Below are 27,932 nucleotides of genomic sequence, written 5' to 3'. Positions count from 1 at the left end.
GCAGTTTGTCTGTTTTTCGTTACCACTGAGTCCACTCTCCAGGAACCAAGTTTACTTTTGACAAGGTAGGAAGCCTGACTATCTAAACTTCTTTACTGATTCATTTTACTGTTGTAGGTTTATACGCTTGTTAAAGAAGAAGACTGCTTTGTCGGTAGTCAAACCTTCATGTTTTCCCAGTGCTAGGACGGTTGCAGTTTGACAGCATCGTATTTAAATTCAAAGTCAGTTAACAATCAAAATTCAGAGAAAATTTAGCTGTCAATTCTGAGTTAATTTCACTTCGACGTTTCATTTCAATTAACGAAATGATAAACTCCATTGTTATACAGACAGTAGCAATATAGGAGTGAACTAAAACAAGTCCTTTGTGCTAATAGCGGCACAGGTTAAAACTATTGAATTATGGAACGCTTGTCTTTTGGGGCACAGTTATATTTACTTTTTAAAAAAGCCTTGGAGTTTACGTCTCTCTAAACTATACGATATCCAAGAACACAGCAACACTCGTGCTATGTGTTGGTAAGGGTAACTATGTTATGCAGTTCTTTACAAAATGGCGAAACAGGTGTTGCAAAATAGGAATTTTGCCTATCGAATCTAATGTTTCGTTAATATAGCCGTTTGAAGCCGTAAAAATTGCAGTTTACTTGAACTGAGTTTAAACCGTGCTCAACCTTTGTATCGTCGGCGTTGGCTCGTGTCCGAGCATCAATTTCTGCTAAAAGCACTGTGTCCTCTGTGCCTTGGAGGTGGCTTAGCAGGCCAACTTTGCATAGAATTTGCGAGGGCAGTCAGGGCACGGGAAGGTGGGCGGTGGACGAGGGGCTGTAAGGCGGCGATTTTCCTCTTTACGATTCTCTTCGGCTTTGCGCCTCCACTCCACTTCAAACATGGCAGTCCCGGCGGAAATGGACTGTGGCCAGCCGGATCGATTTGCCGCTGTTGTCTCCCTTGTCCTCAGATCAATTCCAGTTTTCCAGTTTATGCCTATGCTAAATGACAATAAAGACTACATATTCTTTTGTGATTACCTTTCCCTGGAGAGAATCGGTAAAAGAACTTGTAGATAAACTTTACGACTAGGGTTTTCCGACTGGACATTTTTGGCTTGGCTCTACGTTATAAGAAATGAACCGCTCAGCAACGAGAAGCAACTGAAAATAGCAAATTAGTGAAAGTGGCACGGAGATTTCTACATGTCTCCAAGTTTGGTATTGTAAGCGTTTCAAATAATTAGAAACCTAAACTTTGAAGTTTCAAATGGACATTACTTTTGAAATTCTTCTATCCTGGAGCCCTAAAATATTGAAAAGCGATCTTTTGCAACATTTTCCTTTACGGCCGAAAAAGGACAAAGTTTTATGCCTACCCACCAAGCATGCCCCAAAGTAACAATGACGAAACAGAAACTTTGGGCTTAAACTATCGCGGAATTAAGGCCTGTAAAATTTAAAAATACTAAACATGTTTTCCTCTAAAGAAGTCGTCGGGTGAAAAGTAATTTCCAGTTCGCTTCGTTGTTTACCTGAATATTCCTCGGGTTAAACTTCCTGCTAATGTCGGGGGAGGGGTCTGTAACCTTGAAATTCAGTATATAAGAGACACCTAAAGTCTGCGTCAGATAAATGAACGGTTCTTAAATAAGTCGCCAGCGAAATTTCGTGTTGATATTTTAACATTGATAAAATGAGAGAAGTTAATGGGGTTGGGTATTATTGAGATTAAATGTATGCTTCACATTTGGCGAATATTTAAAACAAACAGCTACAGCTGTATGGTTCGATTTACAGAAAGGACAGAATGTGTTTCTGTTCGTGACACAAATTATTCGAAATTGCTTGGCGTTCACCAAGTCTGCAAAATAATTTACTACATGCATCAGCTGCCCATGAAAAATTTATCCCGACCCAGAGTTTAGGTGGAAATGCTCTTGTGAAACCAAGTATAAAACGTATTTCCTTTAGCCTTGAATCACTCCATCGTTGTAAGAGTTTTGAAGGTTTCGTTTCTAATTTTGAGACTGCGTAACTTGAACTCTGAAACGTAGTATGGAACTTACCGCAAGAATGGGTAAATTGTTTACTGTCTTCAAGAGGTGCAATTTGAGGTTCTATTTTACCGCAGCAGAGTTGCAATATCCTTAACTGCTTGAGATAAAAATGCGACAAAAACACATCCTAAAAACAAATGAGATATTCTAAAGCAAAATTTCTGGAATGAATTTGACAATTGGGCGTTGATTTTGCCTTAAAGAAATAACTGATCTGGCTTAAAGTGTTTTTCGTCCATAGTTTTGACCGGCTGGTAAATAACTGGCAATAAAGAGATTTTTAAAATTGCTGCCTGAGAATGAAAAAGATTCGTAGAAATTTCCATGTACATTTTCTGTGTTACCCTAAAGTACATGGAAATTTCCATGTACCTTAATGCAATAAAAATGTGTAGGTACATGGGAAATTTCCATGTACTTTGACATGTGTTGTGCATGAAGGTACATAGAAATATCCATGCACCTATTCATGTTTATTGCATGAAAATTCATGCACAACACATGTAAATGCAACGTCTGATAAACGCTTCAAAACCAGGCGAAGTGCAGAAGGAAGTCCAGGTTTTTGGGTCCAAAAATAACTTCTACGAGGTAGCAGGGTTTTCGTACACAGACTCATGTCTTTTTTGACGTAGCATAATAATAGTATTAATTTTTCGATGATGTTCTAAAAGTGCGATTTCCGAACACGGAACTTGACGAGTCACTTTCCCGTTGTTAATTAACAAAACAAAGTTATGCATTCATTTATGGAAATGAAGGTAGCTGGTGCAGTTCAAAGGACTTAAAAATTAAAATTTTGGTTCACCAAAAAAATAATAATACGAAGAATGGGTGGTCTTCAGTTTGTGGGAGAAATTAGCTCGCAGTTAATTAATTACGGTTGAAAAACTGTAATGTTCCGCCTTTGATGCTGCATTACTTGAGAAACAATTTCGGTTGTTTAAATTTCAGGGGTGGCAAATGGTAGATGCGAGACTTCGTGAGACGGCGATACAAGCGTTTTTCTCTGCGAGTCCGAGATAACTTGACTTTTTCGTTCAAACTCTTAAAATTCGAGCCCCAGATACAGTTGAAAGCTAGAATGAGCTTGTTCAGTCTTTGAGCCAGCTTCTTCGAAATGGCTGGACTGAAGTGGAAATTTGATTATAACACACCACGTTATGACATCCTAGAGCAAAATAACTGTTTTTTCTAAAACGGACGTTGAGGTAGGTTTTGTAGGTTTTTGTGGAATTCGGACAATTTAGGATTAACTTTTTCTCGGAAATTTGTTAGTTACTTCGTTGACATTCAATGTCAAGAGACGAGAAGACGTCATTTATAAAAACAGATAAACGAACAAATTGGGGCTTCGAGACCATTAGTCTTGCGAAAAATCAAGACCCCAAGACAGCGAGTCGCACAGAACCGCCAAAAAAACGAGACTGCGAGGCCCGTGAAATTCGACTAAAATTTTGCAAGACCAAGAGTTTTTGAAGGACCATTTGCTACTCCTATTTTCGGACACTTAATCTCAAATTGGACACTTCGCTGAAACATAGCTAAAGAAAATTTACGCCTGCAATCACGAATTAGACGGGAACGACATCAAAAGATGATTGTTTTATTGCACCCTAAAGGTTTTACGAATTCATCGACGAGAAAATAGCACAAATTCTATCAAGCCATTACGTATCTCAAGTAGAGTTCGCTCCATAAAGCCCGGCTTCTTTGTCATAAGAAAATAAAATTGATTTTCAAATATTTGAATTCGCCATACTGTAAACAGAGAATGTTTGAAAAGTGATTAATTGACTTCACGTTTTTTTAGTTAATCTCTTTGGCATTTTCGTCGTTTTGTTTAGTCTTCACTTAAAATTTTAATTTTAAACTTTAAACACCCACCACATAATAACAGTAGAAATTACAGGTCTCGGGACCATAATTCGACATATCTTTGGCACTTCTACTTAGGTGAAATTTAAAGGCTTTGATATTCCAGAACTACTTTTAATTTTAGACATCAGCACAGGAAAGGAAGTGTAGGACAAAAAACAGGAAATTTTGAACTAGTTGACACCAACATTTGTTCTTTTTCCATTAGGCCGGTATTTATATTTCTCTTCGAAGTTTGACTGGTTTTCATTTCGAACTGAGACAACCCACCAGGATGTAAAACTTTCTGTCAAGGTGAGTTCAGTGAAGTCTATGTCAACATTTTTTCTAATCATGTCTACTGTAGATCTCACGCTTTTGAACATTATTTCGCGACTGAGGCTTACTAGGTTTCTATATTCAATTCTATGAAAATTGCTCGTGTAAAAAAACTCACAGTCAGTTAAAACAATATAATGCCACAGAAAGTTGAACTTCTTTATTCGCCGCGAATTGTATTTAGACGTTTTGGTGATACGATATCTCAGATACTGTCTCCTTCCTAACGCGTTGTGGCCATCATATACGTAGGATCTTTCTGAGGCGCGTAAATTGAAGTGTATCGAGCCTCCTCTCTTCAGTTCTTGTTATATTCCAGGTTTCGCATCCATACAGTAGTACTGCCCGCCATAGCGTCCTGAAAAGTCTGATTTTCACGTTCCGACCAATACTCCTCGTGCCTTGCTTAGAGGCTTCAGTGCCTCCACCATCCTTTTTCACAGTCGCTCTTAGATAGACAAACTCTTCTACATCTTGCACTTCTTCACTTCCAATCTTTACTTTGTCTTCCCTTCGTGCATTCATTCTCCTGCACTTAGTTCTGAGCACGATGGCTGTCATCCTACGTTGTCTACCAGTCGGTCGATTCTGTTCTGTATGTGCTCATACTTTGATGGAAGAAGGGGTTTGTCGTCTACAAAACCTAGGTCTTTAAGAGAAGTTGTGAAGTTTCCATCTGATGTCGCTTCTCTGCCCATCTGTCGTCCTAAGCATCACCCATTCCACAACGAGCAAGGACACGACACAACCTTGTTTGTACCTGACCTTCATCATTCTTATTAGTTTGTCAGTGATGCTAAAGGCATTCGTGATTCTCCGCTTTGCCGAATTTGAGTATACAATGTCGCTTACCACTCGTTGATCCGTTCTACGATGTTAAGGACAATACATATTTGCTCAACTGTGCTCTTGCTGTTTCAAAAATCAGCTCGTTTCTTTCTAAGGCATTGTCTGCTCCGTTCTGGATCCTCTGAATGACGACTCTCGCCGTTTCTTTGCAATCTTCAGGCCACAGTGTCACACCACGTCAGTTTTTAAACCCGTTCAGATCTCCTTTTTCAGGTAGCTTAACTATCAGGCCTTTCATCCATTTGTCAGATACCTTCACCTCATGCCATATCCTGTTAAACGATCTTGTCAGTTCTTCGCTGCCTGTCTTTCACAGCTAGTGCTTTTCCGCTCTTTGTCTTCTCTTATTTCGGTCGTGTCCATCTCGCTAATTTCATCGTGCTCTCCAGTTGGTTTTGTCGGAGCCTCCCTGCCTAAATAATTGTACCTCTTAAGAGTGTTAAGTCATCTTTCAAGTCAAACATCCTTGTCATTTACTATCAAACCATTCCTTTTCTTGACTACTGCAACTTCCCGACGCGCTTTGTTTTTTTTATTTTACTGGCTGCTTGGTGTACACTTCTCTTTTTCTTCCCTTCTAAACTGACTTTTCTGCTTCACTCACTATCTGTTATCGTCAGACCCTTTTGTCCTCTCTTGTCTTCAAGAGCGCTTACCTCACCTCTGCTTCTTTTTTCTCGGCTGTGTCAATCTCGCTAATTTAGTCTGTCTCCACTGAAAGGTCTTCAGTTGTTTTCGTCGCAGCCTCCATGCCTAGTAAATGTACCTCGTCAAAGTGTTGAGCCATCTCTCAAGTCGAGTATTCTTGTCTTTTATTAGCCCACCGTTCTTGTTCTTGACTGCAGCGACTTGCCGTGCTCCTTGTTCGTGATTTTCCTGGCTGCTTGGTACAGTTCTCTTGTTCTTCCCTTCTCAGCTGACTTTTCTGTTTCACTCCTTACCGTAAATCCTCGAATTAGCGCCCGGGGCGCTTATTTCAAATTTAGGAGAAGATGGGGGGCGCTTAATCGGCGCTGTTTATCTCAAAGTCTTTTGTCTAGCCCGTTCTTCATCCGTTCCAATATTACCCTGTATCTTTCCAGCTGATGACAACGACATAATTCCGCGCCAGTTTTTGCACTCTTGTAGGTCTCCTTTCTTTGGCAGCTTGATTAGGTGGCCTTCCTTCCTTTCATTGGACAATTCTTATGTCTCCCAGGGCATAATTTGTTGGTGCGTGACACTGGATTACAGTGACCTTCCGCACTGGAAGAAACAGGCTCCCATTCTATCAAGGACTTGGTTACTTCCTTTGAGAACATGAAAGCTCCACCCTTTGTGTGTTGGGTATTCTCCTCTGCGTGGCCTGAGTAAATAACATCGTCTCCCCACTAACTAGCCCCACTCTTCCAGCTTGAATCTATCTTGTCTCGCATAGACGTAGGAGTGCCAATCTATCTGCTCTCATTCCCATCGCAATCTGCGCAGTCTTTTCGGTTTCATACACTGTCCTAACATTCCACGTTCCGAACATGGTGTTTTCCTTGAGCGTGAGAAAGGGATAGACGAGTAAGCTTCCTTCCGGGTTTTGCCACATTGCGTCATAGACGTTGGTGAGACACCTCCTCATCCCTCAGCTTGTTGAGTTTCGAGGCTTCCTTGAAAGGTTTTTCTAATCAGCTTCATCCACTAAACGGGTGACTAGCCAATCTATCTTCACCGTTAGCCACGCGTTTTTCAAGGTTCTAGACAGGCTTACATGGCTACCGTGGCAGCCCGAAGGAACAGATCGTCTACCATACTTCACCCTGTCTAGCAATCCTCTACTTGACCTGTTGCCCACCTGCAAGACTTGGACGAGGGATTGGACAGGCAAGAGCCCCTTGTTTACTTACTGATTGTCACGTGTCAACCATGAATGTCAGATTATGCTCAAGGGACGTCCCATTTCATTTTTTGGAGTAAAAGCCAATGACATTTTCATCATTTCTTTCCCCATTAGACGCCAAACTTGATTACCAATTATAAGTTAGTATTCAGTAATTCTTACCTATTCTCAAGGTGCATGTTGGTGTTTATGATTGCAGTTGTTCCACTGAGTTCAAGATGCATAGCTGGTCTTATACAGCAGCAGTGTTAATTGCAATATCCGTTTGGAATAAAGGTAAGCCTTTTGTAGATAGCACGTACACTCAAAAGTGTCGTTGAAGACCAAATGTGCAGTTATAACTAGATAAACACAAAGCTAAAGACGAGGAGTGCGGACATCATTTCAAATTATCCTTTAATTTTTAATTGAAATGCAGTGATAAACATGTTTTAAACAAATACGCACACAGGGAAGTACTGATACAGGGCTAATGTTAACCAAATTATTTTTTCATTTCCTTTTCCAGAAAGCCATTGGTGACTCACAGAATTGAAAGATATAGAACAATTAAATTAATCTAAATCGACATAAATTATCTGTTTTAAATTTAACTCTTCTGCGTACCCTTCCTCCGGCTAAAATGACACTCAAGAAATTAAGAAACAGTTGCTTTCGACTCGTTCCACAATTTTCCATTTTAAAAGTAAAATACAGTGATTTAAATTGCATTTATTTTCACAATTATCTAATATCGAGACATCTTCCTTTGTAGATGTGTTTTCTACAACATGTAACTTTAACTTAAGTTGTGCTCAGTTCAACACGTCCGAATCCGAATCTTCGAATACTTCCACCTGGGTCATCAGTGCACCACTGAACCGCACCATCGGAATAAAATTTGAGACCTTTCAGTTATCCGATTCACAAAAATACGGACATAATTGGATTAAAATCTATGATGGTCGCAGGACAAATAATGCCTCGCTGGGGGTTTTTACCGGAGCAAGGCGACCTTTCATGGTACAGTCAAGTGGCCAATTTATGTTGGTGAAACTAATAAAGGGACTGCATTTGACTTCCCTTTGCAACTTTACGGGTGTTTGCTCACTTCACTCAACTAAAGGTAAGTTTTTACCAATTTGGCTTTTTTTCGTAGGAATTCTAGTGAGCAGAGAAAACGGAGAAATAAATCTTTAAAATCTTTGATAATCGAATTCAGATATCCAAACATCTTCATGGTTATGATTTCCATTGGTAAATTATTAATGAGTTTAAGCGGGTGTTTTTACATCACAAATGTCTTGCATAGTCTTGTTACCATTTTGGCCAATAAAATTTTGTTTGGTATATTGATTCATCCATTACCTTGCATGTGTAGATAAACCGAAAATCTCGATCCCAGACCAAGATGTACGGACCGCACCAGATCACTTTGTTTGGTGTTCCGCCGAAGGATCCCCACCAATCAACATATCCATCTTTAACAACTCCAACTTTTTGGCTAATGGGAAGGACTTGGTAATGACTCGATTAAATGAAACTGGAAACTACTCATGTGTGGCTACGAATGAAGCCGGTATTGACAAGAGAGAGTTCTCAGTTACTGTTGTAGGTAAGATGTATATTGATGTAGTAGCTGCAAAGAGATCCTCTGGGTTTTGAAAGTAATGATTATGCTTTGGTTTTGTAAAATAAAGAAGAGTGATATATTCCTTCATTTACAAGCAGATTGCAGAAATCTGTGTTTTAACCATGGTAACGTAACGAACGGCCAAGTTGAAAATAAAGTTTGGTGCAATGCGTCAAGTTCATCAGTTGACATCTTCAAGTGCCTTCCCACGACGGCTACAATCCTGTGAGTAAACTCTTTTATTGGATTTTCGTACTGTACATCGAACGTTTTACGACCTATTTAGCTTATTTTTGTTGAAATTTCCTTTCAACATTTTGAGGAAGAATGGAAGTCATAGATTTCTCACTAAGACGATAAACAGAGATTGTCTATGTTAGGCCAACAAGTTTCATGATCACTGCTAAATATTGTCTTTTTGCTCACTGAATTAGCAATATAACAAGGACCGACATAACATACTTACCCAAAGAAGCATTCCGTCACATGGATGCGCTTAAAATGCTGTACGTACCCAACAAAAACCTGTTTTTGTCATAGTCTGAGAACAGGCTCCGCCCTAGGGGTCCTGGGCGAAGAGAAAATCGGAGAACAGAGGGAGTTGAGCCCAAATAACAGAAATTTTTAAGGAACCTTTTCACACGCGACTTTGATCATCACGCGACATTTTGATTTTTAAAGATTTAACTTTTATCTATTGTCAGGGACCCGCAAAACGTGATTCCTCTTCCTGAAGTTTAGTGAAAAATTATTCAACAAAATCAAGATCATTGCTCTTGGTTTGTGATAAAAGAAACGTTTCAATCTGTTGATGGTCTTGGACGAACAAAAGCGAGTATAAAAACGCGAAAGTTGCTTTTTCTCCACTTTCCTACCCTCTTAGAGTTTACTTTGATTTTCTTAACTTTCCTTTTCTTTTTTACCTCGTTAATACCTGAAAGAGGGTTTAAATAAGTTAAGAGCGATTCCATCAACGTTTCCTTTCCAAAACGAGATAAATTTTATAGCCCGTCCAGTCATATTATGTGTGAGGATTACGTGACATTTTATGTTGAAAAACGACCTTTGTGCAAATTAAAAGAAATTCTTACTGTATTTTTGCGCAATCAGATTTGTTCCCCCCCTCCCGAACCCCGCCTCCAATCGAATAAGTTTTTCAACAGCTGCCATACCCAAGTGAAGGGTCTGATGGTTAAAAACACAAGCCGCACTACATTACTTTACTATAAACTATTTTCTCTTCTTTCTCTAGTGATATCAGGAATAACAAAATAAAAAAGCTACAAGAAGATGTGTTTGCAGATTTATTCAGCCTGCAAGAATTGTAAGTTTGCACCTCCATGAAATATGATTACGATTTTAAAAGGCATTTAAAAATGAAATGAAAATTGTTATGCATTACAGACTTCACAAAACAAACGCAGACCTTCTTACTTGCCTAGGTGTATTATTTGCCCTGATTGACCTATGAATTTACATGCTCAACTCAACAAAAACTTTAAACTCGCCTATACATAACCAAAAGGGACCAAGCATATTGTGTATGGAAGAGAACCAGAGGTAAAATAACCTTTACCACCTCTATGCCGCAGACATTCGATTCTGTGCATTTGGTGGCGTATTGCATAAGCTGGACCATAATCGCGAGACTATGAATTTTTTGAAAGTTCATTTTTTTTTTTTTTTTTATGAACGTTACTAACGTCGCCGCTTCTTTTTGCACGAAGCGTCTGTTTCTCAGGAGAGTTGTATTTGTGAACGGTACTAGAGCACAATCTGTCACAGACATTTCCGCCCCCAGATCGGATCAATCAGCACCTTCGCAAACATTCAACGAAGTGAAGCCATGATCATCATCGGCGTCGATAGACGAACATAATTACTAGATACATGTATATGTGTCCTGTAGTTACAAAGTTGGTAACCTTCATTGAGTCGTCCCGTTGGTGGCCAATTCCCAGATAATACAAGCCCCGTCATAGTAAACTCAACTTTCATTGTGGTTGTTTTTGCTGTTGTTGTTGTTGTTGTTGTTGTTGTTGTTTTCTTTCTTGTTGTTTTGCAGATTCTTATCCAGAAATAAGATACATAAATTAACAGAAAATGTTTTCTTCAAACTGGTGAACTTGCAACACTTGTAAGTATATCCATTTACCTTTTGGACATAACAATAACACATAACACCGGTAAAAAAGTTTCTGAAAAATACCCCGCGGGGGTTAGGTAGTGGGAAGAGAGGAGTACATGTATGAACGAGGAATTGCAAAGCACCAGTGTTCACCTGTAAATAGCTGCAGCGTTATGTAAGAGAATGTTTCATAACTGCGACAGTTTTATCAATTAGTTTTCATGATGATTACTTTTTTACTGTATTTCTAAGAAATGTATATTCAAAATGAATTTATGTTCCTTCTTGGCTTGCAGAGATTTGTCTCATAATGCCATTCGCCATCTCCCTCGAAGGATATTCGCTGGACCATCCCAATTACTTTCATTGTACGTTTCTCCTCACTTTTCTCTTGACAAAATACATCGTTTATGAGCAAAAGTAGCCATTTTCTGGTGTAGGTTGTTATGGAAAATGACAAGAGAAGTACCTTGATGTTCTTTTGATACAGAATACAGCATTAGCAGATGGTATCTCGTGGAGAAAACATAGAAAAATCTTTGCCGACATGGCTGTTCAAATATTTACAGAGCTTGTGAAACTTAGTAAACTTTATAATATAAATGGGCTCATACAAAGTTTCGGTTTTTAAATCTTCAAGTTCAAATTTCTTCTCACTTTTAATCCTGTCATGCCCTTTCAATGCTTGATCTGAACTAAAGGAGCTAGGGTTTGGATAAAGATTGATGCAATGGAACACAAATATAAACACAAGTATTCACAATTAATAAACAACATTATGTCTAATTTTAGGAACCTGAAATGGAATCGCATTAAAAAGCTACCCACGGAATTATTTTTCAACCAGTTAAAGTTGGAGGAATTGTAAGTTTGTTTGCGTTTTTTCATTAAATTAAACGAACACAGTCACTATTCAGAAGTCTCAATCCGTCCTGTCGAGTCTTACCGGCAAGTTGTAGCACTGAAAGATCCAGAAAACTATCATGTTTGAAAAAAAAGATGCCCAATTGATTTCAAAGACATATCGAAAAAGATATGCTTAGAGGCCACAGGTAACAGGGGTATAAGAGGGAATGACCAAAATTTATTCATAAAAGAAAGGAATTGCATGGTCTTTTGTTTCACTGCCCTTAAATTTGTACCTTTTTGTTTTGCAGATTCTTATCCGGAAATAATATAGAAGATTTAACAGAAAATGTGTTCTTGCATTTGGTGAACTTGCAGCATTTGTAAGTATATCAATTTCCTTTGTTGACATAACAATAACACATTGCACTATTACCGAAAAAAACATTTAAAAAAAATACGCGGGTAGGGGGTTGGGATTGGGAAGAGAGGATTATAAACAAGGAATCGCAAGGTACCCGGTGTTTGAATGTCACACGCGCAGCGTTACGGGAGGGGTTTTTTTTTTATCACTGCGGCAGTTTTATCAATTCGTTTTTATATAGCATATGTTTTACTGCATTTCTGAGAAATACCTATTCAAAATATGTTAACTGTTTTCCTTCTTGGCTTGCAGAGATTTGTCCAACAATATCATTCACTGTCTCCATCCAAGGATATTCGCAGGACCATCTCAATTACTTTCCTTGTACGTTTCTCCTCTCCGGAATAAGATAAGAGAAGTACCTTGATGGTCTTTTGATAAAGAATACAACATTAGCAGATTGTATCTTGTGGAGAAAAAAATAGAAAAATCATTGTTGTCATTACTGTTTATATTTTGCCTTGTTAATGAAGGAATCGTGTTAGAGACACATGGAATTCAAATATTTACAGAGTTTGTGAAACTTAACAATCTTAATGATATGAATAGGCTCATAAAAAGTTACTGGGTGAACTTTCTTCTGACTTTTAATCCTGTCATGCCCTTTCAATACTCGATCTGAACTTAAGGTCCTAGGGTAGGGTTTAAGATTAGTGCAATGGAACACAAATATAAAGACTAAAATTCACAGTTAATGAATAACATTATGTCTAATCTCAGGAATCTGAAATGGAATCGCATTAAAGAGCTACCGAGTAGATTGTTCTCTAATCTGTCAAAGTTGGAGGAATTGTAAGTTTGTTTGCGTTTTTCCTTCAAATTAAACGAACACGGTTACTGCAGTAGAAGTCTCTGCCCGAAATACATGTATGACGTTAACATGTCAACTTTTACCCGCAAGTTGTTATACTGGAAGACATGCAAACCTATCATGTTTGAAAAAAAAGATGCCCGGTTGATTTCGAAGACATCTTGAAAAGGAATGCTTAAAGGCCAAGACTTGGACTGAAAGCCACAGTAAACAATGGTGTAAGTGGGAAAGACCAACACTTATCCATAAAAGAAAATTGCCATTTGTTCGCAGTTCCTTATATTTCTTCCTTTTTGTTTTCAATCAATCAATCAATCAATCAATCAATCAATCAATCAATTTATCAATCAATCAATCAAACTTTATTTATAGAGAGTAACCACCTAATAGTTACACAACTGATAAACTTGTGACCCTCTTAAACATACAGTAATTAAAAATCTGCAGATTCTTATCCGGAAATAATATACAAGTTTCAAAAGAAAATATTTTCTCGAATTTGGTGAACTTGCAGCACTTGTATGTGCACAAATTTACGTTTGAGACAAAAATAATACATTACACTATCACCGATAAAAACATTTTTTAAAAAATACGCGGGTAGGGTTGGCATTGGGAGGAGAGGAGTATAAAAGAGAAGTTGCAAGGTACCCAGTGGTTACACGTAAATAGTCGCAGCGTTGTGTGAGGGTATTTTTATTACTACAGCAGTTTTATTAATTCGTTTTTAGATAGAATAAGTTTTCACTGTATTTCTGAGAAATTTATATTCAAAATATGTTTATTTTCCTTCTTGGCTTGCAGAGATTTGTCCTCCAATGTCATTCACCATCTCCATCGGGGGATATTCGACGGACTATCTCAATTACGTTTCTTGTACGTTTCTCTTCATTTTTTCTCTTAACAAAATACATTGTTTGATAAAAAGTAGCTATTCCTTTGGTGGTGTTGAAATAATAGTGAGGAACCACGAGACTGTTATGGATAAAGGCACGAGAACTGACATCAAGGTACATGTAAGTACCTTGATGTTCACTTGATAGAGAATATAGAGTTAGCAGATTGACACCTTGTGGAAAAAAATTGAAAAATCTTTGCTGACATCACTGTTGACATTTTGCCTTGCTAGTATACACCTTTAAGTAAAGAAGGAATCATGCTAGCTACACATTGACTTCAAACATTAATCCTGCCTGTCATGATCTTTCAATGTCCAAAATTGATATTTTTGTTGCCGGCGAGTCCGAACGAAGCGAGGGAGCCCTCCCCCGTCACTCTCCGAATTCTTCAGTTTCGCGCTCGTCCGTTCGCTGTGCCCGCCGAATTTTTTCCCGTGCTCCCTGGGAAACTATACGCAGGCTAATATTTTTGTTACTCGATCTGAGCTTAAGGGCCTAGGACTTGGATAAAGATCGATTGGTGCAATGGGACACAAATATGAACACAAGTATTTACAATTAATAAACAACATTATGCCTAATTTTAGGAGCCTGAAATGGAATAGCATTGAAGAGCTACCCACGGGGTTATTTTCCCATTTGGTAAAGTTGGAGGAATTGTAAGTTTATTGGCGTCTTTTATTTAAATTTAAAGAGCAGTTACTACAGACGTCTCGGTCCGAAAGATGACTCTGACCCAGTCCACTCGTACTCGCTAGCTGTTGCACTGGACACCCATTACGTTTAAGAAGAAGATGCCGAAATTATTTCAAAGACATATCGTAAAGTATTTTAGTTTGCTTGTTACATTGCTTATAGACCAAGACTTAAGGCTGAAAGCCACAGTTAAGAGTGGTATAAGAGGGAAAGACCAATATTTATCAATAAAAGAAAGGAATTGAATGGCCTTTTGCCCGTTCCTTATAATTATATGCAATATGCTTCATTTTATTGCAGGTCTCTCGGCAGGAATAAACTTTACAATCTAACTGCAGGAACATTTTCCAACCTACGAAATTTGACTTTCTTGTAAGTCTGTTTAGGAGGGTGCTAATGGAAGGGGAGGGGATGGGTGGGTGGGGAGGTTGGCTTTCATGGTTGTCTGTCCAAAATTTCACGTTATTAAGGTAGACGAAACAATTTCAGGCCTTTTGACGTTACCGAAAAAAAAGAAAAATCAATTCACCGCATTTTGATCAGCGAAAGTGATTTCATAGTTACGTAACTTCAAATGCATCAGGCAAAAATGATGTTGCTATCTAATCGTATATAATACAGACATACATACACACTACACTTTATTTGAAAACGGTAGAAACATCAATTATGTTACAAAAAAAATGACTTACATGTTTGCCGTCTGAAAGTACGAGCAGGACTTAAAGATACATAATAATCATGAGCGCGATTGAACCTTGGTCTAATTAAGTCAATCGTCATCGTCAAACTATAAGTCAATATATATTATTTTTCTTTGAGTTTCTTCGAATTTGACAAATAAATTCGAAATTTTGTTTTGGTAAATTTCCTTAGTCCAGTCCTAACACGACGACCCTTGCAAACGCTCAAATGCATAAAGGATAAAAAGATTTTCTCGTTTTAAAAAGTAATCGGATAAGCAAAACTTGTGAAGAGTACTTCAAAATGAAATAAGCGAAAAAAAGATGCTGTCATTGTCAAGTTTCAAATGCAAAAGCCAGTGTCCGTGCTTAACTATCTGTTTAAATATATGCATAAAAATGTGATTCTGACGTGTGTTTTGCAGGGATTTGGAGTCAAATAAGATTCCGTCTCTACCAACAAGAATATTCTCCAACTTGCGGGCACTGAAGCACCTGTAGGTTTTACAACAGTTCAAAATCTCTTTCATTAAAACTTCTATTGTATCCTGCATAGCAAGACCTGTTTTTTTTTTTTTATTTATTTATTTATTTTTTTTAAGTAGGACCTATATTTCGTCACTAGTCCCAATATTAGCTCACTTTTGTTTTTCGGGTGGGAGCAAAAAATTGCATTGATAGTACGCCACGAACCTAAGTCAAGACCTGTAATCGGTCATGTGAAATCTCCACCTTAACCCATCTCCTTTTTTGCTACTATCACTTTTTACCTCATGATTTGTACTTCATACCATGAGGTATAGTGATGGTTGGATTGGTCACTCCATTCCCGTTAAACAATTAATGCATGCATTAAATCCGCGTTAAACATTTATTAAAGACATTTCCCCCTGTCCCCCATACTACACACTGGTCATATATGTGGGGGGAGGGGGTGGGACAAAGGTGGCAGTACATGTTTACAAAATGGCGTCTGTTACGTCGAGTCCGACGCAAGAATTGTTAAGGCGAGTTTTCTTTCCTTTCGCTCCATCTTTGATCAAAGTAAATTTTTCAAGACCTCACAAACGAACAGGAAATGTGCTCAAGAAAGCTCGAGTGGAAAGAAATGGGTTTTAAAGTCTTAATGTCTCTAAGATACATTTGGACGACGAGGAATATCAATAGAATGCAGAAAACGAACTATTCGGAATGAATGCTTTATGATCTGGGGAAAAAGGTAAGCTGCCTTTCTTCTACTGTATTGCATTTTGAATTTTCTAAACATACTCGCAGGACGTACGATTTAAAATTAAATGCGCTTTTAATATTTCGCAATTCGCTAGGAAGCTGTTCGGAAAACGTCACATGACAAAGGAGATCGATGAAGCTTTGGTCAAGTTCCCCTCTCGCTGGGACTTAAATGCCACAACTGTGACAAGCTCTAGAGATTGAAAACAACTGCCAAACAAATGCTAAATACAATATACGCCAAATAACAAATACCATAACAAATACAAAATATCAAACAACAAACAAATGCCAAACAGATGATCTCTTACCTGCTGAATACCACTTCATCCAACTTTTTCTACAGTTACTGTTGTTGAACCAGTGAATGTTACAAATGCCCTAAACATTTACATTGGACGCCTAGATGAATTTCATTATGTTTCCATAGTAGAAAACAGAACAATGGAGATAAGAGACAACAGCAAACAAACAAAAAATGCAAATGAAAACAAACCCGTTGATAACAGTGAAAAACGTAAAGCTTGCAGGAGAAAATACATGACAGAATACATGAAAGACAGAAGAGCAGATGATAACTTTAGAATAAATGAGGATCAAAAATGAGTACGAGACTGCAACATTAATAGCAAAACATCTAGGAACAAGAAACACCAGGCTGCTAAAAGAACAAAATTGAACCCAGAACATGTCAGAGAGATAGAGCAGTGCTCCTTCAGAAAACAAAAATCAGACAACCCGCAGCACATAAGGCAAATAACCGAACAGTCGGTAAGAAAAAGACAAAACACTGAGGTTCTGGCAAGTGTATCACTACTAACATGTAGCAGTCATGAGTTGCAGCCACAAGAAAACAAGTACAATGCAATTTCTATGATAAATTTGTTTTACAAAAACATTGCATGTGGCCCAGAATATGTATGCACTTGTGACCAATTGTGGTTTAAGTGCTCTATAGTGAAATGTGATCCAAACAAATATAGGGCATGTTCACTAGACATTGTTGAGTCCTGTCTTACTGGTTTTAAAAGTGTCAATGACACTGAATGGATCTGCATGACTTGCAATTAAAAAAGAGTCTAAAAAAAGTCTGAAAAAGCAATTGTCTAACTCGCAATAAAAAAGGTCTAAAACAAGGCAGGTTACCCATCTGTTCTAAAGCCAATGAGATGGGTTTTCCTTAAAAGCCTAATGTATTGAATTTCGCATCACTAGAAGAGCGACTAATATCACCTCTTATACCTTTTATGCAAATCCGTGAACTTTATAGGGGTGATCAATTGTCTATTCATGGAAACATTGTCAATGTGCCGAGTGATGTAAATTCGACTGTTCATTGTCTCCCAAGGCCAAGAAGCAAATCACAGACCGATCCAATAAAACTTAAAAGGCGACTTGGTTACAAGCATCACTATCAGTTTCAGATTGTCAGACCTAAGAAAGTATTAGATGCAGCCAAATATCTTGTAGACACTAGTGAATAATTTAAAACTGAAGGCATAAAAGTGCAAAATGCATGGGTAGATGGTATAACTTTGCAACCCATGAAGAGTGGGGTGAGTTTGTTCAAAACCCTAACACATCCAGTGCTGATGTGTAAACTAATGAAATCTTCACAAATTGTCAAAACAATATTTGCATTGCTGATGTTCATAATCCAGACAGAGAAAAAGACACCGAAAGGATTACCAGTGTTTCCTGTCAAAATGTTATATATATTAGATGAAGACCTTATTTCTATAAACATTCTCAACTAATGGCTGCTTATTAACATGATGCAATTTTCAACTTAACACCTTACAAATGCAACACTTCTTAGTTCCAAAAGAGGCAAAGGACAGCGCTTCATAGAACAATTACCACATACCATGAGGTAGCTCGAAGGAGCCTTTGATTCTCCTTCAGTGCTGTTGGCTTTCAACTGATACAACTCGTTAGTTCTTGCATTGTCCGCCAGGAGGAATCAATAATGAACAAAAATCTGTGATAACCGTAAAGAGCTCTTTGAGGGCAATGAGAGGGCCTAGCATCCCTCTCAACTGCTGGGGTTTGCTGACCGGTTCTTGAAGCAACTAGGAGTTAGGTATTAAAAGTTGCCTTGTTTTTTGCAAATTGCTTGCATGATTTTCTCAGATGTGCTATCATTTAGGTACCCATTTATACGTCTGTATTTGGAGGAGAAGTCTTCGAGAGTAAATATAGCAGGGGCGGATTTAGGGGGGATGGATTGGGTGTCCATCCCCCCTTGGTGAAGCCAAACATGACAAAAATGAAAAAGATTGTAAATAATTTGGTAGAAAAAAGGCAAAATCTCTGGGCAAGTAACTAATTGTAATTTCTAGTTTGTGGCATTGTTAGTTTTTCTGCTGTCTTAGGTTTTAAGTCTCAAATTGCAATATTTTGGAGGCATATCCATTGATTCTGCAATCCCAAAGTACTAGCCACCCCAACCCCCTCCCTTTAAAAGTCCTGGATCCGCCCCTACATGGGGTACTATGAAAAGGGTCCCTGAAGAGGGCGTAGGGGGATCAGTTGATTTACTCCTCGATGAAATCCTTGGGCATACAAAGAAGGATCAGAAGATGAACTCTGTGATTCTGAAGCTTTCAGTAGCCTCAGCCTTTTCTACATCATTAGGCATTGCGCATAGCAACCGCATTTTCACGATCAGGTTAAACCAAGTTTGGTCTCTTTTGACCTTTTTCCAGTATCTTGAGCTGCACTGCCGAATTAGCATCTTTTCGCGTTCCATTATCACTGGGTTAAATTTCTATCGATTTGCTTCATTTTGCGAAAATAGTGAAATCAACGATAGCGTATCCAAGATGGCAGAGTCAAGCTGGAGGATTACAACGCGCCTTGTTACGTTATATGACGTGATATCTAACAAAAAGGCACAACCCAAGGGTGGGTTCACCGTCTAGGGCCATGAGGGATGAGTTTGCTTGTAAGTCCGAAGCTAGATTAAACTCACTAACATACTTTTCTCTTATCTTTTCTCAGATTTCTGCAGAAAAACCTCATAGGTAACATTACAAAAGAGATGTTTGCCAACCTTGCAAACCTCCAACATTTGTAAGTATGCAAGGTCAAAACATCCAGACACTGGCACTGCTGCTAGAGGTGTCAGTTGTCAGGAGCCCATGACCCTGCAGTTGCCCATTAGATACACACTGCGTCAAAATTAACAATGCACCATTCTGTAGGTTCAACTAACATTCACGGCTTGGCCTTCTGAATAACTTTCAAGTTTGTTCTGTGCGGCCACCACCCCTTTAATTTCACTCGACCTTAATGCTCCTTCAAGAGCTAATTGTTCTACCATAAAAGCCGATATCATAACTTCCCCTCTGTATCCCAGATACTTGTAAATCCTACATGCTGCAATAGAGCTGCAGAATCGGTGATTTGAACCTTACAATGAGATATCTGGTATTTAACATTGTTAGATTGCTCAATCAGAATAAACTCCTCAGCATCCCTAAAGAGGGATTCATAAACTTGACAAGTCTGAGGATAATGTAAGTAAAATTCTTATCGTGTTCAATTAAATAAGCAAGCTATAAATCATAATTTGCAGTGACTTTAGGTAACCGCTTGATTTTCAATCCAGTCTCGAATGAAAAGAGCAAGAACAGCTATGGGGTCATCTTCTCAAATCTCCCCATGAATAAAAGCCATTTCAGCTCAAATAACTGACGTAGGGGATGAACCACTGTACTTTGAGGGGGAGAGGATGCGTAATATTTTTTGCGCAATTTTTTTTCTTTTTTTTTTATGGTTAGGCCGTGCAATATTTTTTTCAATTTGTCCCAGATGCGTCTTTTGCGTCGCTCGTCGATATTTTATTAATGTAGACTGTGTATAACTTGGACCTGTCTGTAAGTTCGCTTCAAAGCAAAGCTGCTGAATATGTTAATAATTTCATGATTCCAATAGTAATGCGTCTTGTTATGTAATCTGCAGACTGCTTTCTGATAACAATATCACGACTATTGGAGACAGGGCTTTCACCGTTCCAAATGGAAGATTGCTGCTAGTGTAAGAAAAGGCTACTTAGTTTACTATTATAGCTCAACACTAATTTGTTTCGTTCTCTTCATTGGCCAAAACTGATCACGTGGTACGGTCCCTCGCGGGCATTTTATCGCAGCTCATAAATTGAAGTTAGAATTACGATGGGTGAAAGAGGATTCTAGGATGAAAACTGCAGTAAACGAAGACACGGAAAACGGCGCAGAAAGATATCACGCTTGCTTTGTACGTTTTTGCGGGCCTGAACGACCTTATTAATGGAACATAAGAAAGTTCCAAGCACTGTAGATTTAGCCAAGCGTAAAAGCAAAGCTCCTAATCAGTTACTGGAAAAAAATAACTGCTTAAAGAAATTCAGCAGTAAGCATTTCGCTAAACCAAATGAATCGAAGAAACAAACGGAGGAAATCTCAGTAAACGCAATATGCAAATAACTACGTGCAAGTGGCAAATGCAAAATCACACACAATTGTTAAGTACTCCAATTTTTAGATCCGAACAGGAAAGTGAACTGCTATAAAGAAATAGTTCAGACCCATAGCTCTAACTTATTTCTGAGCTACGTGAAACATTTCTTAACTTTTTGTATTTCATTATATTTGTTTAGGACCTCTGCATATTTATTGTTTTACTTGTTTTCCTTTTAGATATATATTACGGGCAAAGCTTACAGAATTTTCCGCCGAAAAGTTTAACAACATTGAACACACAAAATCGGAAGTGTAAGTATTGAACAAGGGTTTTCATGCCTACTGTTGATATTGAAATAGCATTTTGCTTGCATGGATCGAGTGCTCAATTTTTGAAAAGTTATAAATTTTGCGGAGTAATGCACGGCACCTTTAACTTCGAAATAACCACAACAACTCATAACACAGTCGTAAGCGCAAACAGATTGTTAAAAATTTATGGTTAAATGTTGTAAGACGTTGTATTTCTGGTAGCAATGCTTGGTCAATGTTTTATTTTTTCACAGTGTACCTTTCGTGTTAGAGGGGTTTTCAGTTGAGTGTCGAAAATCACTTTGTCCCTTCAAGAAAGATTTTTACCACAATTGCTACTAATCTCACAATCTGATTGGCTGATTTGCCGTTGTCGATAAGAGTCCAGACAACGCTGCTCGCGACAATGTGTCACGCAATACCTTTTGTAGCTCGCGCTCTGAAAAAAAAATTTTCTTTGACGTTGATATTGTGGTAAAAAACAAATCGAAATTTGTTGTGGACTCTCTCGGCCACGCCTCTTGAGTCCACAACATTTTGACCACTGTGATGACGCGTATCGTTGTCGATAAGAGAACATACCACGCTAAACTACATTCGATTCATTCGATTTGTTAAGGAGACAACCCAGTGAGCCAATCAAAACTCGAAGAAAATGCGTTGAGCCGGCGCGAAGAGCGGGAAAATGTCTGTGATTTAGTCACGATTGCTTTTGGTTGAATTTCTAATTGCTAGTTGAGAAAGTGGTGGAAAATTTTCAAATCAATCACTAAACTGCAAGACCAAAGCATTGCGAATCAGTATTGTAGTGGAAATCGCCCTGAATAATGATGTCTTTGTATTTCGCAGAAGCGTGGACGAAGCGAAACCCTGCGTAGCAAGATTTACAGATGTAGTTGATGGTGCTATGCGGTGCAGGGTTCACATGTATGTAATGTTTCGTTTAAACTTTGCCGAGATTTGCGTCCATTGAGTTGTGCTGTTAAGAGATCTCGCGTACATTATATCTATGTGCTTTTTTTCTTCAGATTTAGAGAGCTAAAGTATAACGACACGGAGGATAACGACTACATCGAAATCTACAATGACACCGGACGGCTGCGGAACATCGTATTGAGGACTTTTGTTCAAGCTGGATTTGCCAAAAAAGGCAAACATGCATACCAGATGTATCCATGCCCCAGGGGATGGTTTCTTAATTCATCCTACGACGACAATACTGAACTTGAGTGCGAGAAATGTCATACAGGTAGTGATATTTTAACAATTCATCAGCGCTTCTTAATCAAATACCAGTTGTACAGGCATTTTATTGCATTTTTTAACTTCTTATTTTGTTGTTGTTTTTGTTTGTTCTTTTTCTCGATTGAGGGTCCCTCGGGGACGATTTAAACTATGACATCAACAATGCAATGCAATACAATAGTGCAATAATGCTACAATTGCAATCAAGAGATCCACCACTGAACCAAGACCACTTCTAGAAATTGACCAGAAATCTCGAGAATTAAGCAGCTGTAGACATAGCCCTGAGTTGGAGTTATGATTTACATTGAGCCTTTGTGTGTGGTTTCCGGAAGTTGTGTTCTGCAAATCCCGTGGAAATTGTAAAAAGTGGGATAACTTCTATGGTTAAGACGTAGTGTTGCAAATTTTTTGGTCTAGTTCTTTCCTATTTTCAGAAAAATCTGAAGTCAAATATTCACAAATGCCTGCTAGAAAGTGCTGACACGTAACATGCAATGTAAAACCCTGAACAGAGTTACGGATTAGTTCGTGTTTTCACTGTTATTTGCATATAATTCGCTTGAAAGTGAGACTTAGAGTTAGGTACAGGTGGGCCTTTATTGTTTTCATTCACGTCTTGTACAACTCAAAACTGGACTATTGAGGCGAGGATGCGGCAAAGGGCGCCGTCTAATTACAAACCAGGGTAATGTCATTTCATGTGGGACCTTACTATTCCTATCTTTTCTTTTTTTGTTCTAATAGGTGGCTATTTCTCTAACACTGAAGCTCTTGTCGGGGACAGTTGCCCGGAGTGTCCCACTGGCACCTATGTCCCCTTTCATAAAGCACCTGGAACAGATCGACGAGACTGCCGTGCTTGTCCGATAGGTAATAAATGACAAGAGAACTGATAGCTGCAAACGCACCACTTCTACAGTCTAGTATTCAGAAGTTGTGAGATCGTGACTATGCTTTTAAACACAACCTCAAAATTAATCCGTTAACTAATTAAAGGCTATCAGCATTTATAAAATTCAACACTAAACTATAACCAGCTAGCATGTGTGCCAAGGTGTTTTCTCTTTTTTTTTTTTGACAGGATCAAATACCGCCGCATTCGCTGGGTATAAGGGTTGTACCTGTATGAAAAATTTCTTCCGTATGGATCGGTTTTCCAATTGCCACTCTTGTCGTGAATTGCCAAAGGGATTGAAATGTGAAAATGACCTTGGCTCTCTCGAGTCTGGTTATTGGTGGAATTGGGTAAACAAAACAAACGAACTAGTTTACGAAAAATTTGCGACAAACCTCCTTAACGTCATTTACAGACCTGGTAAAAGCATCAAGTCTGCTATAACTTATAGTACCGAAAATGCGTTCCCCTACACCTTGCCCAAGATACACAAGTGCGAAAGGGAAAAGTCGTGCACTGGAGGTATACATTCCTCGTGTGAACCAGGCTACCAAGGTCCAATGTGCGAGATCTGCATCGATGGTTACTATAAAAAACTGAAACGATGCATGCGGTGCCCAACCAAAACATCGATTATCGTCCAGCTGTCAATCCTGGCGGCAGTAGTTGCAATAATCACCGCAGCTTTGGTTTGGATACGCACGAAGAAAAGCAAGAAAAGAGACGAACGTTCTTCAGCGGATATGATTTTCGGCACGCTGAAAATTGCTATTGGCTGCTACCAAGTCACATATGGAGTTATGGAATCGTTTTCGTACGTTACGTGGCCAGACTATGTTGAGCTTATTGCAGAATACTCCGAGTTTTTGCAGCTGAGGTTTTTCCAGATAGCACCAATTTCCTGTCTCATGCCAAATTATAAAATGGATGCTTTTGGAAGCCTGTTTGCCATACTCGCATTGAATGCTGCTGCCATCTTACTGTCTGCCCTTGTTTATGTACTTAGCAAGTTATGTCTACTGCTAAGCACTTTGAGCAAAGAACAGAAAGAGAAAAAAGCGTCCCGAACCAAAGCGCTGATTTACGGAAACTTGTTTTTCTTCCTCTACGTGACTTACCTAAGTACGTGCTCAATGACAGCCAGAGTGCTCCCATCTACTTGTCGCAGAGTTTGCCTCGACAAAAATGAGACGACATGTTCCATTTATCTTAAAGCAGACTACACCATAAAGTGCGAAGGTCAAGAGTACTACAATTTGGTCATCGTTGCATACTGCGCTATACCTTACATCGTCTTTCTCCCCATTGCATCACTTATCGTTGTTTGGAGAAACCGGAAATTCCTTAACAGAAATGCTATCTCAGACGAAAAAGAAGCTTTGAAGCCACAAGATCAAGGAACAGAAATCATCACAGGGTTACGATTCCTCGTTGAAAACTATAATTCCCCTTCATGGTACTGGGAATTCTTTGAAATTTGTCGCAAGTTTGTTCTGACATTTGGTACGATCCTTGTGGGTGGATACAGAAGGGTCTATGTTGGATTAGCTGCTGTCGTCTCAGCTCTTTATGGCACGGCTTTCGCCACCTACAGGCCTATGAAGAATCAATTTGAGTACACTTTGATGACGCTTTCTCTGAGTGTCACATTCACAAATTTGGGCATTGGAACCATCAGTAAAATTCCAGAAGAGAAAGCACCAGCCTCCCTTTACGCATACATGGACAGCATCTGGTACCAGCTAACTATGTTTATAGTTAATGCCTCAGTGGTCGGCTACATCATGGGTAATTATTGATTCATGTTTTATCTAGAAGTACGACGTATTTATTTAGAATTAGTTTGTCAGCCTGCCCACGAGTTAACCCGAGAAACAACCTCTAACATTTAACACCAAATTATCACCTCTAACATTAATTGCTAAATTGTCAAAAGTCAACAAAAGAAAACCATGGAATTAGCTTCGAATTTGGAAGCAACTACATCCTCTGTCGCGGTCAAAAGGTGCAGCTGGAAACTGATCAATCTTACTCAAATCATGCTAGAGAAGCGAAAAAGATGGTCTTGACTGAACAAGACTGCAAAAAAGCCAGATTTCTGTTGACGTAAGTGACACATATCTGAAAACAAAGCTGCTGTAGTAGAATTCAAGTGAGCTCCTTCTACAGTGCTAATAATTTAAAATATTGTTTGGGGTAACCAAAAGGAAATAGCATTGCCTTTCCTGTAATCCTCTTTCTCGCTATTCAGGGCTTTTTTTTTTTTTTTTGAACTTCTCTGACCGATGGAAGAGGGGTGCGGGGACGAATTCCGCATCCACCCTTCGAAACTTCAAGAATATTTGAGCAATGATAGTGAAATGCCCTATCCTCCCCCCTCCCCCCTCCCCCCCCCGCCCATCGGCCTGAATAATAAACAATAGTTTAAACAACCCCATAGACGTTTTTCACATTTTAGTTGGAGTGAAATAACCGCTTTCGTTTTCTTTTTCTTTAAAGGGGGGAGGGGGATGGGGGAGCTTCTGCATTGGCACAGGTAACAGCTATGCCAACTTACCGAATGATATAATCCTTAGCACACCTCCATAGTAGGGGTTGATTTGCGTTATTAAGCACCACTCCCACCTGAGATCCTACCAAAAGATTGCTTCAGCCTTTATCTATTAGAACACAGTAAATGATTGTGGCGTTTTAGCAAGGAACTTATCTTTTCTTTTTCATTTTGTCGCAGCTCATTACTTGGATTGCGTTTATCAAAACATACAAGAATGGTTCGCCCGTGAATATACAGAATGGTCTTTTGCTTGTTTTCTTTCCATTGTCCTGCCTCTTCATGAATTGAAGGGCGAAACGCATAGCAGCAGCGGGGGGGACATCATGACGCAACCGCTGTTATCTGCAGATATTCTGTCGTCCCTGCACAGCAGCAGTTCAAACGACAGCGGACTGGACCTCTACGATCCCACTGAAGAAGAAGAAACTAACCTAATGTAAAAGCAGGGGAGCCTGATAAAACGGCTGATAATCTCAGCGAGGATGGGCCAGGATGAGAAGCCGAGAAATACAGGCTAGACTGCATTTGCCTTTAACTGTACGAAACAGGAAGAACTCATGAACTAAAGTCAGATTACGTTTTGATCGTAGATGAAGCGACATAGTTGTATTCTTGTAATACAAAATGAGGTAGTCTATCATCGAGTATTGATATTTAAAATGGTTAATCATAATTTATAGAATATTATTGCAATACCTACCAATGTAGTTGAATGTATAATCCCGTTTTCAATATTTCTGATCCTTGTTTGATCATTTGCATAAAATTTGCACAATGCAGATTTTATTTGCCACAATTTTGTTATCATTTGTAGAGAGGTTTCCATAGTTTAAGCGGTTTTTGCCTTTCCTGCAACCAATTAGATACTAATAGAGCAGTTTTCTTTTGAGTGTCGGAAGTAATTGCATTTGCTTAATGATATTTGTAATAATGAATTATATACAATTTATAGAATATTGTTGCAATACCTACCAATGTAGCTGGATGTATAACCCCGTTTTCAATATTTCTGATCCTCGTTTGATCATTTGCATAAACTTTGCACAATGCAGATTTTATTTACCACCATTTTGTTATTATTTGTAAAGAGGTTTCCATAGTTTAAGCGGTTTTTTCCTTTCCTGCAACCAATTAGATACTAATAGAGCAGTTTTCTTTTGAGTGTCGGAAGTTGTTGCATTTGCTTGGTTTTGGATTAAAGAGGTTTTCAATTGAGCGTCGCAAAATCAAAACCCCAGTAATCACTTTGGCCAATCACATCAAAGGACGCAAACAACTAGTGAACCAGTCAATACTCCAAACATGGGCAAGGGTGGGACAACGTGTCAAAGCAAGTCATGATTGGTTTTGGTTGTAATTCTGATTGCATGACTAAGCGGAACGAGAATTTTTGAGCCAATTGCTTAACATAGTGGATCTTGTGAAATACTGCTTGGTTTATAATATCATAATCTTGAAAAAGTACATAACATGATGTAAGATTAAAAACAGAACATCTTTGGGATTTCTGCGTAAATAAAGATCAAATCTGTGTTTAAAGTCAATCTTTGACTACATTATTACCTCGGTTTTTCCTTCCTTCCAAGTTTGTAACCGAATAGAACAAAACTTCATTCCCAAATAACTGAATTATTTGGAGCAAATAACAATTATTCCGAGTAATTGTTGATAGCGCCGCGATAAACACAAGCTTCTCGTTAAGGTATCGTCACTGAAGCATGAAAGATAGGTCCGCAATGCGCATGAATATCTTTGGGGGCATTCATACCTGATAGTTGTGCGAGAGTTTGTACGGAAGGGTAGACTTCGTCGTGGTTCAACGACAGGGTTAAAAATAACGTTACGCTGGTCTCGGAAAAATTGTCTGCGCATGCCCCCGCCACCTGGAAACCAATCAGAACGTAGACTATTCTCGTCCCCAGTGCTACTCGTTTTAAAAAGTCGTTACGTGACCAACAGAAACAGAGGTTCTGGGTACGAGAATGAACGTAGACTCGGACTCGGAAAGTAGGATGGCGATTTCACCTGACTAAAACAATATACTGTTGAATGAGGTTAGTAACACTCGGAGAAATTTGCAAGCTCCTTCAAGTTTGACTTCGCTGAATTGAAAGTTTGCGGCATGTCTACGCTTTCATTAGTTTTATTTCTTCGATAGAAAAAAAGAATAGAGTTTTCAAACGA

The 27,932-nt window shown here is 38.7% G+C and overlaps 1 protein-coding gene across 1 annotated transcript; it reads left to right on the top strand.

Annotated features, from left to right (window-relative positions):
- Positions 1–3: 3 nt before the first annotated feature.
- Positions 4–27,932, top strand: LOC145499964 (uncharacterized). Its single transcript, XM_081479481.1, has 27 exons — positions 4–65; positions 4,140–4,225; positions 7,165–7,241; positions 7,720–8,070; positions 8,326–8,559; positions 8,676–8,802; positions 9,012–9,083; positions 9,830–9,901; positions 10,643–10,714; positions 11,002–11,073; positions 11,498–11,569; positions 11,863–11,934; positions 12,228–12,299; positions 12,696–12,767; positions 13,591–13,662; positions 14,273–14,344; positions 14,682–14,753; positions 15,490–15,561; positions 19,298–19,369; positions 19,744–19,815; positions 20,261–20,335; positions 20,977–21,051; positions 21,901–21,978; positions 22,080–22,300; positions 23,044–23,169; positions 23,381–24,982; positions 25,926–27,932. Exons 3-27 carry the CDS (start codon positions 7,184–7,186, stop codon positions 26,186–26,188), a joined length of 4,218 nt encoding a protein of 1,405 aa, XP_081335607.1. The 5' UTR covers positions 4–65; positions 4,140–4,225; positions 7,165–7,183; the 3' UTR covers positions 26,189–27,932.

Source organism: Orbicella franksi, chromosome 10 (assembly GCF_964199315.1).
Source record: "Orbicella franksi chromosome 10, jaOrbFran1.1, whole genome shotgun sequence".
Taxonomy (NCBI): Eukaryota; Metazoa; Cnidaria; class Anthozoa; order Scleractinia; family Merulinidae; genus Orbicella; species Orbicella franksi.
The sequence above is the reverse complement of the archived record's forward strand: the minus strand, read 5'-3'. Positions and strand labels throughout refer to the sequence as shown.